Source organism: Poromitra crassiceps (assembly GCF_964638095.1).
Source record: "Poromitra crassiceps genome assembly, chromosome: 10".
Taxonomy (NCBI): Eukaryota; Metazoa; Chordata; class Actinopteri; order Beryciformes; family Melamphaidae; genus Poromitra; species Poromitra crassiceps.
The window spans coordinates 39773758-39785020 of NC_139631.1; the positions used below are offsets into that span (position 1 = coordinate 39773758).

The following is an 11263-nucleotide window of genomic DNA, read 5'->3' on the forward strand; positions in this document are numbered from 1 at the left end:
TGATACATTATAAGCTGATGCATGTTGTCATGTTGTTTTCTCCTAAACTAAGTCACCTCATGGTCAGTGCTCAGGAGTACATGATGTGATACATTATAAGCTGATGCATGTTGTCATGTTGTTTTATATCCTAAACTAAGTCACCTCATGGTCAGTGCTCAGGAGTACATGATGTGATACATTATAAGCTGATGCATGTTGTCATGTTGTTTTATATCCTAAACTAAGTCACCTCATGGTCAGTGCTCAGGAGTACATGATGTGATACATTATAAGCTGATGCTTGTTGTCATGTTGTTTTCTCCTAAACTAAGTCACCTCATGGTCAGTGCTCAGGAGTACATGATGTGATACATTATAAGCTGATGCATGTTGTCATGTTGTTTTATATCCTAAACTAAGTCACCTCATGGTCAGTGCTCAGGAGTACATGATGTGATACATTATAAGCTGATGCATGTTGTCATGTTGTTTTATCTCCTAAACTAAGTCACCTCATGGTCAGTGCTCAGGAGTACATGATGTGATACATTATAAGCTGATGCATGTTGTCATGTTGTTTTATATCCTAAACTAAGTCACCTCATGGTCAGTGCTCAGGAGTACATGATGTGATACATTATAAGCTGATGCTTGTTGTCATGTTGTTTTCTATCCTAAACTAAGTCACCTCATGGTCAGTGCTCAGGAGTACATGATGTGATACATTATAAGCTGATGCATGTTGTCATGTTGTTTTATATCCTAAACTAAGTCACCTCATGGTCAGTGCTCAGGAGTACATGATGTGATACATTATAAGCTGATGCATGTTGTCATGTTGTTTTATCTCCTAAACTAAGTCACCTCATGGTCAGTGCTCAGGAGTACATGATGTGATACATTATAAGCTGATGCATGTTGTCATGTTGTTTTATCTCCTAAACTAAGTCACCTCATGGTCAGTGCTCAGGAGTACATGATGTGATACATTATAAGCTGATGCTTGTTGTCATGTTGTTTTCTATCCTAAACTAAGTCACCTCATGGTCAGTGCTCAGGAGTACATGATGTGATACATTATAAGCTGATGCATGTTGTCATGTTGTTTTATATCCTAAACTAAGTCACCTCATGGTCAGTGCTCAGGAGTACATGATGTGATACATTATAAGCTGATGCATGTTGTCATGTTGTTTTATATCCTAAACTAAGTCACCTCATGGTCAGTGCTCAGGAGTACATGATGTGATACATTATAAGCTGATGCATGTTGTCATGTTGTTTTCTCCTAAACTAAGTCACCTCATGGTCAGTGCTCAGTAGTACATGATGTGATACATTATAAGCTGATGCATGTTGTCATGTTGTTTTATCTCCTAAACTAAGTCACCTCATGGTCAGTGCTCAGTAGTACATGATGTGATACATTATAAGCTGATGCATGTTGTCATGTTGTTTTATCTCCTAAACTAAGTCACCTCATGGTCAGTGCTCAGGAGTACATGATGTGATACATTATAAGCTGATGCATGTTGTCATGTTGTTTTATATCCTAAACTAAGTCACCTCATGGTCAGTGCTCAGGAGTACATGATGTGATACATTATAAGCTGATGCATGTTGTCATGTTGTTTTATATCCTAAACTAAGTCACCTCATGGTCAGTGCTCAGGAGTACATGATGTGATACATTATAAGCTGATGCATGTTGTCATGTTGTTTTATATCCTAAACTAAGTCACCTCATGGTCAGTGCTCAGGAGTACATGATGTGATACATTATAAGCTGATGCATGTTGTCATGTTGTTTTATATCCTAAACTAAGTCACCTCATGGTCAGTGCTCAGGAGTACACGATGTGATACTAGGGCTGGGTCGGTTTGAAAATTTTAAAACCGGTTCGATATTGCCGTCTAAACCGGATCGAACCGGTATACCGATTTTTTTTGTAATAATTTTTTTTTTTTTTTTTTAAAGCAGGGCTCCCGAGTGTGGCCCATAACTGTCTGTAGTGCAACTTCAGTCCACCTGATAGCGATAATACACCTCTAAGCTGGTATTGTCAACCAGCAATGATACTGAATAAAAAGAAGCAGGACACCTGTGTAACAAACACACCCTGTATTTATTTCTCATAACTATTCAGCTCAACTTTTCTTCTAAACATCAAAATAATAAATGAAATAAGACTGCTGCCTATAGTGCAACTTGAGAAAAGGCTAATAAAAACACAAGCAGTGCAATCAGAATGGATTGGCTTACAGCTGAGCTGCCTTATAAACTTCAAAACTCACAAATTCACACAATATAGGGCCTAGGCATGGGTCGGTTTGAACATTTTGAAACCGGTTCGATATTCCCCAAAAAAACGTATCAAAGCGGCTGCAGTTGGTGGCGATAATGCACCTCTAAGCTGGTATGCTGCCAACCAGCACGAACACTGAATACAAATAAGCAGAACCTTTTAACTGTAACAACACACTGTTTTTATTTCTCATAACTATTCAGCTTAACTTTTCTTCAAACATCAACATAATAAACAAAATAAGACTTTTGCCTACTAGTGCAACTTGAGAAGAGGCTAATACGAACAATAGTGCAATCAGAATGGACTGGGGAAAAAAACTAAAAAACTAAAAAAAAAAAAAAAAAATTTTTTTTTTTTTTTTTTAAGGTTTTTTCGGTTTGCACGTGATCAAACCGGTTTGGGCTCGTATACCGAACCGAACCGGTAAAACCGGAAATCGACCCATGCCTATGTGATACATTATAAGCTGATGCATGTTGTCATGTTGTTTTATATCCTAAACTAAGTCACCTCATGGTCAGTGCTCAGGAGTACACGATGTGATACATTATAAGCTGATGCATGTTGTCATGTTGTTTTATATCCTAAACTAAGTCACCTCATGGTCAGTGCTCAGGAGTACATGATGTGATACATTATAAGCTGATGCATGTTGTCATGTTGTTTTATATCCTAAACTAAGTCACCTCATGGTCAGTGCTCAGGAGTACACAATGTGATACATTATAAGCTGATGCATGTTGTCATGTTGTTTTATATCCTAAACTAAGTCACCTCATGGTCAGTGCTCAGGAGTACATGATGTGATACATTATAAGCTGATGCATGTTGTCATGTTGTTTTATATCCTAAACTAAGTCACCTCATGGTCAGTGCTCAGGAGTACATGATGTGATACATTATAAGCTGATGCATGTTGTCATGTTGTTTTATATCCTAAACTAAGTCACCTCATGGTCAGTGCTCAGTAGTACATGATGTGATACATTATAAGCTGATGCATGTTGTCATGTTGTTTTATATCCTAAACTAAGTCACCTCATGGTCAGTGCTCAGGAGTACATGATGTGATACATTATAAACTGATGCATGTTGTCATGTTGTTTTATATCCTAAACTAAGTCACCTCATGGTCAGTGCTCAGGAGTACATGATGTGATACATTATAAGCTGATGCATGTTGTCATGTTGTTTTATCTCCTAAACTAAGTCACCTCATGGTCAGTGCTCAGTAGTACATGATGTGATACATTATAAGCTGATGCATGTTGTCATGTTGTTTTATCTCCTAAACTAAGTCACCTCATGGTCAGTGCTCAGGAGTACATGATGTGATACATTATAAGCTGATGCATGTTGTCATGTTGTTTTATATCCTAAACTAAGTCACCTCATGGTCAGTGCTCAGTAGTACATGATGTGATACATTATAAGCTGATGCATGTTGTCATGTTGTTTTATCTCCTAAACTAAGTCACCTCATGGTCAGTGCTCAGGAGTACATGATGTGATACATTATAAGCTGATGCATGTTGTCATGTTGTTTTATATCCTAAACTAAGTCACCTCATGGTCAGTGCTCAGGAGTACATGATGTGATACATTATAAGCTGATGCATGTTGTCATGTTGTTTTATATCCTAAACTAAGTCACCTCATGGTCAGTGCTCAGGAGTACACAATGTGATACATTATAAGCTGATGCATGTTGTCATGTTGTTTTATATCCTAAACTAAGTCACCTCATGGTCAGTGCTCAGGAGTACATGATGTGATACATTATAAGCTGATGCATGTTGTCATGTTGTTTTATATCCTAAACTAAGTCACCTCATGGTCAGTGCTCAGTAGTACATGATGTGATACATTATAAGCTGATGCATGTTGTCATGTTGTTTTATCTCCTAAACTAAGTCACCTCATGGTCAGTGCTCAGTAGTACATGATGTGATACATTATAAGCTGATGCATGTTGTCATGTTGTTTTATCTCCTAAACTAAGTCACCTCATGGTCAGTGCTCAGGAGTACATGATGTGATACATTATAAGCTGATGCATGTTGTCATGTTGTTTTATATCCTAAACTAAGTCACCTCATGGTCAGTGCTCAGGAGTACACAATGTGATACATTATAAGCTGATGCATGTTGTCATGTTGTTTTATCTCCTAAACTAAGTCACCTCATGGTCAGTGCTCAGGAGTACATGATGTGATACATTATAAGCTGATGCATGTTGTCATGTTGTTTTATCTCCTAAACTAAGTCACCTCATGGTCAGTGCTCAGGAGTACATGATGTGATACATTATAAGCTGATGCATGTTGTCATGTTGTTTTATCTCCTAAACTAAGTCACCTCATGGTCAGTGCTCAGGAGTACACGATGTGATACATTATAAGCTGATGCATGTTGTCATGTTGTTTTATATCCTAAACTAAGTCACCTCATGGTCAGTGCTCAGGAGTACATGATGTGATACATTATAAGCTGATGCATGTTGTCATGTTGTTTTCTCCTAAACTAAGTCACCTCATGGTCAGTGCTCAGGAGTACATGATGTGATACATTATAAGCTGATGCATGTTGTCATGTTGTTTTATCTCCTAAACTAAGTCACCTCATGGTCAGTGCTCAGGAGTACACGATGTGATACATTATAAGCTGATGCATGTTGTCATGTTGTTTTATATCCTAAACTAAGTCACCTCATGGTCAGTGCTCAGGAGTACATGATGTGATACATTATAAGCTGATGCATGTTGTCATGTTGTTTTATCTCCTAAACTAAGTCACCTCATGGTCAGTGCTCAGGAGTACACGATGTGATACATTATAAGCTGATGCATGTTGTCATGTTGTTTTATCTCCTAAACTAAGTCACCTCATGGTCAGTGCTCAGTAGTACACAATGTGATACATTATAAGCTGATGCATGTTGCCATGTGCCATGTTTGCCTTGCAGCTCTCTCTGACAGTGTGGCCAAGGAGAGCTGCATGCTCAACTTACTGCTGTCACTACCAGAGCCCAACCTGATCACCTTCCTCTTCCTGCTGGACCACCTGAAGAGGTAAGAGGCTTCAACTCAACTCAACTTTATCAATCCACAAAGGCAATTTGGTTTGGGGCTAAAATAAAAACAGACAGTAAACAACAGACATATACAGACAGACAAATACAAGCCAAAGAGCTGTTTGGGACTAATATGTTGGGCTGATGGTGCAATATAGAGTGCTGCACCAATGAGTCCTAAAACCCGGAAGTTAGCATCGCCTGGTTCCCTCGTCTGAGTTAGCATCGCCTGGTTCCCTCGTCTGAGTTAGCATCGCCTGGTTCCCTCGTCTGAGTTAGCATCGCCTGGTTCCCTCGTCTGAGTTAGCATCGCCTTGTTCCCTCGTCTTGAGTTAGCATCGCCTGGTTCCCTCGTCTGAGTTAGCATCGCCTTGTTCCCTCGTCTTGAGTTAGCATCGCCTGGTTCCCTCGTCTGAGTTATCATCGCCTGGTTCCCTCGTCTTGAGTTAGCATCGCCTGGTTCCCTCGTCTGAGTTAGCATCGCCTTGTTCCCTCGTCTTGAGTTAGCATTGCCTGGTTCCCTCGTCTGAGTTATCATCGCCTGGTTCCCTCGTCTGAGTTATCATCGCCTGGTTCCCTCGTCTGAGTTAGCATCGCCTGGTTCCCTCGTCTGAGTTAGCATTGCCTGGTTCCCTCGTCTGAGTTATCATCGCCTGGTTCCCTCGTCTGAGTTATCATCGCCTGGTTCCCTCGTCTGAGTTAGCATCGCCTGGTTCCCTCGTCTTGAGTTATCATCGCCTGGTTCCCTCGTCTGAGTTAGCATCGCCTGGTTCCCTCGTCTGAGTTAGCATCGCCTGGTTCCCTCGTCTGAGTTAGCATCGCCCGGTTCCCTCGTCTGAGTTAGCATCGCCTGGTTCCCTCGTCTGAGTTAGCATCGCCTGGTTCCCTCGTCTGAGTTAGCATCGCCCGGTTCCCTCGTCTGAGTTAGCATCGCCCGGTTCCCTCGTCTGAGTTAGCATCGCCTGGTTCCCTCGTCTTGAGTTAGCATCGCCAGGTTCCCTCGTCTGAGTTAGCATCGCCTGGTTCCCTCGTCTGAGTTAGCATCGCCTGGTTCCCTCGTCTGAGTTAGCATCGCCCGGTTCCCTCGTCTGAGTTAGCATCGCCGGTTCCCTCGTCTGAGTTAGCATCGCCCGGTTCCCTCGTCTGAGTTATCATCGCCTGGTTCCCTCGTCTGAGTTAGCATCGCCTGGTTCCCTCGTCTGAAAGTCAATGAGTGCATTTACATGCCCACTAATAAACCGTTAATTATCGGATTTCTAGAGTTACCTGATTATCAAGTTGTCATGTAGACGGCATCCTTTACCGGATAAAGGCCGTTATCAGTTTATGAGAAAACTGAACACACCTAGGTTTCTGCTGAATCATCAGGTTTATTATATAGTATGTCATCCCTGCTGCACTCTATTGCATTTAAAATAATAATAATATTCATAATGACCATAGTGAAATAGAGATCAAACAAATAAGACAAATAAATAAATCATGAACGAGCCACATGTCAGGTAGGCACTTAAATATTTCAACTACAGCACATCTTTAGAGCTAATTAGTTTAGGCCCAATCCCAAAGCAGTCCCTAACCCCTCTCCCTATCTACTCCCCCTCCACCAGTCCCTAACCCTTTACAGCCTCAAACTAAATCAGAGTTTGTGGTCACGTTTAAAACGAAAAAAGGAAAATGTCACTTTGTCCTTAAGGTCACTAGACGTGTAGCAAACTATGCATACAAACAAAAAGAGTCCAGTTGACTTCGCACATCATTCTCATGGTTTTGGATGTTGTGTTTACAGCGACGGTAACACCGTTATCGTTGCCCCTCATAAAGTTAAATGGCAAAACAGCCGCGCGAGCAGGGCTTCTATCGGTTGCCATGGTGATGATTACTGCTTCCAATTCTTTCCGGTAGAGTAGCGAGGGTGTCCCATATTCATTTCTACCCTCCCCCTTCATCTGAGGGCACCTCCACAGCCCAGAGTGTGACCTGATTTGGTGCGAGACTTGGTAGCCTAGTGGTAGGAGCGGGTAGGGGCTGGTTTGAGATCGGGCCATTATGTCTCTGTTATCCACTCTAGAACCTAAGAGCCTATTTACAGGATACAGCTAACTTGACTAGCATTGCTCTGACTCTGTGCGTTTTCACATTGCAAAGTTATTATTGCTCATCATTTTACAGTCATGTGACAGGAGAGACAAATGGCTGTAGTTGACTTGGCTAACATCATGACTGTTGACATTTGGTTCAGAATTGATGGAAAATGACCTAAAAATATGTTGGGGTTGGAATCTGGCCTTGTTTTGCTTTGCTTAGTCACATGATCTCTGTGTGTGTATTTATAAGCTACGGTTCAAATGTGCTTTTCCTCATGTGACCACAGGGTGGCTGAAAACCAGCGCATCAACAAGATGTCTTTCCACAACCTGGCCACAGTGTTTGGCCCCACTTTGCTTCGGCCCTCAGAGAAAGACAGCAAAATCACAGCCAACTCCACACAGCCCATCTCCATGAACGACAGCTGGTCGCTGGAGGTCATGTCTCAGGTCGGCTTCATCAAAACGGTGTCGGGAGGATGTTGATGAAGATGCGGTGGAGCTCATAGTGACGTTATCAGTCGTATGGGTCTAATCATGTCTCCTGCGTTCTTCTCCTGTGTCTCCGTAGGTTCAAGTCCTGCTGTATTTCCTTCAGCTTGAGAGCATCCCGACTCCCGACAGCAAACGTCAAAGCCTTCTCTTCTCTACTGAAGTATAGCAGGAACACGGAGGACCATTTGTCCACAAATGTTCACCATCCTGTTTAGAAGAAGAATGCGTGCTGCTGGTTCTGGATGTGATGAACGCTGCTGGTTTACTGACGCGATGCTCAGTTTAGCCACCAGGTGGAGCCAACGACACGTTGCAGACTGAAAACGACACCACCTGGACCAAAGCCATTTCTTTTGGAGAAGTGATGAGCGCGTGTGTGTACGTGTTTTATTACAAGCTCACCCGCTGTGTCAGTCCAACACAACCTATATATTATCTATATAGTCGAAACACATCATTCCTAGTTTTTATTTAATTTAAAGTTTGTTTCAACAAGCATGATTTGCTTTACTTTACTACTTATCTTTCCCACCGTTCCATGCTGTCACTATGCACATCAGCTCCATATTCACACTGGGCAATTTCTACTGTTATGTTAGTGGATTTTGTCAGATTTGATGTATTGCTGTGGATAGATGGATGGATGAATGGATGGATGATCATTTCTTCGTGTCTGTATGTACATTTTCTCCCAGAAATGTTCAAGTTTGTTGAAAACTCACCTGTGCCAATGTTTCCCTGCTGATGACCAATAGGAACGTTTCCATTGACCTAATGTTTACATGCTCTCTTAATTTTGTACAGAACTTAAACCTAATGAGACTGAAAACTGTAGTTAAGACAACATGCAGGCATGTTGACCTAAAGATTGAAATTGTTATATTTTTTCTCTGCTATACAACTTGTATACTGTCCTTATTCAGTTGACAGGTTCCTCTGGTGGTGTAATTTGTATGTAGATAGATGCAAAGTGTGTTTCTTTGGGAGGCGGTACAGCGAAGTGAAAGGCAAACCATTCCAGGAATCTGCAACTACTGCTGCCCAGAGACGAGCTCGACCAGTTGTTTTTTAGACTTTGTCTGATTTGATTTGGCTGTAATTAGCATTGCTTACTCCATTCCTTCTCTGTAGTGTTCTGCCTTCATAGGTCAAAACCGCACTGTTGTCCCGTAGAATGGGAGAATCTGGAAAAGCGCTTATTTGATACGGTATTCCAAGTGTTCCTTGGTGGGACCCTTCTAGCACAGCGATTCACTCATATCCAAGTCTCCTGAGGTTATTATCAATAGGCTTCACTGTCTATGGATCGACACAGCTTGTAGCCATTACTTTCATAGCTCTGTGAAAACACAGTATGTGTGCTTGCATAAAGTATTTTTTGTCAGAAACATTCTTTAAAGTATTCCGACACTTCTTATTAGCACATAACTAATAACCCTAAATTCTTGTGACTCATGTAAATTAATGTATAAGCAATAAGTCTTAGTGATTCCTTAGGATCGATGACCAACTGTGTATGATTTCTGTAAATAAAAAGTTGATAACATTATTCTTGCACTATGTCGTCTTTCAGTCTGATGAAGCACACTCACTTAGGCTACTGCCTACTAGTACCTTGACACAACTCTTATTGTAGCTTACCAGGCTCAGCAATGTTTCAGTCCTATCTTGCAAATAGATGTGGTTAAACCTATACTGTATGTATGCATGCTGACTTTGTCCTGCCATTATAAATGAATATAAATTATAAAACAAATTGCCAAAGGCAACAATGGTGCACTTCTACACATCCATTGTTGAGTCCATCCTCACCTCCTCCATCACCGTCTGGTACGCTGCTGCCACACTCAAGGTCAGGACATTAACAGACTGCAGCGCATCATCCGCTGTGCTGAGAAGGTGATCGGATGCAACCTGCCATCCCTTCAGGACCTGCATGCAGCTAGAACACTGAAGCGATCTCGTAAGATCATGGCCGACTCCTCCCGCCCTGGCAACGAGCTCTTCAAAACACTCCCCCCTCAGCAAGAGGCTGAGTTCTGTCAAGACAAGAACAGCTTCTTCCCAACTGCCGTCAGCCTCACAAACGAGGCCCGTAAGCCCCTTCCACCAAGGTCCCTACCAACAACACACCCCACTACCTCCTCCTGAACCCACACAAACTCAGCTGAATCCCCCCCACTGACATGAGTCCCCGCCCCCCACCGTCGTCACTTTGCCACCAGGCTTCACTCGTCACTTAAAGCACAGCTGCTTCTTCTACCAGAACTCTATACCATTAGATGACTCTTGCTAACTTCATCGTGCACCGCTCAGACCGTAACTCATTTAATTCATGCCTATTTAACTCCAACTGTAAATGCATGTAAATTCACTGCCTATTTAACACCTATTTAACTCGGACTGTAAATTCATGTAAATTAATATTGTATGCCTGCTGAACACTCCTCCACTCGTGTATATATTGTATATTGGAGTGCACTTGCAATGTTGTGATTGTCTTTTTGTTGTTTTTCCTATTTCTTTATCTGAATATTGACATGACCGCTATGCTGCATAATGACACTAAGACAAATTCCTCAGATGTAATCTTGGATACTGCGGCAATAAAAGTGATTCTGATTCTCTGATTCTGAAAAGGCACTGCCAGCACATTGTTGAAAATAGTTGTGATAGCATGCACATTTTTATTTTGTGCAAATGATGAAGAGGCAAATCTAAACATGGGTGAACCTACAGTAGCTCCATGGCATTAACTATGCCTTCATTTGGTGATCATCATAAGCATTGTTGGGGGTAACTCATTACAAAAGTAACATATTACGGAGTTACTGCTAAAAGTAATATATGACATGTAATATAACTTATTACTTATAGGATTTCAGTAATATTATACCAGTTACTTTGTCAAGTAACTCAAGTTACAAATTGAGTTACATTTTATTAAATCAAAGCACATATTTTAAAAAGATACAATCATTTCCTAATCAAACTATGTGTTTTTATGCAAATAACCACTATAGATGACAATCACAAAGGAAAATAATAACATTTCGAATGTTGGATTGTTTACACTGACTTCAAGGCGGTTGAAATTATTTTGCGGGATGGTTCCGGGGCGGCGATGTCATTCTGTTGCTGCTGTTGTTTTGGTGAAAGTAATGCAAAAGTAGTGTAATAAGTAATGAGTTACTCTACACAGAAAGTAATATTGTAAAGTAACTTATTACTTTTAAATGAAAGTAACTAGTAATATGTAGTATATTACATTTTGAAAGTAACTTGCCCCACACTGATCATAAGGCATGTTGATATAT

General features: G+C 41.2%; 1 protein-coding gene across 1 annotated transcript in view; it reads left to right on the top strand.

The window, feature by feature from the left end:
• The window catches only part of LOC310783205 (breakpoint cluster region protein), a 64257-nt gene extending 54817 nt beyond the window's left edge, over positions 1–9440 (top strand). Inside the window, exons 20-22 of the mRNA XM_083644006.1 lie at positions 5257–5362; positions 7739–7901; positions 8023–9440. Of these exons, the coding sequence (XP_083500132.1) occupies positions 5257–5362; positions 7739–7901; positions 8023–8112 (359 nt within the window). The 3' untranslated portion in view covers positions 8113–9440. The remainder of the gene's footprint in view (positions 1–5256; positions 5363–7738; positions 7902–8022) is intronic.
• Positions 9441–11263: the final 1823 nt, after the last annotated feature.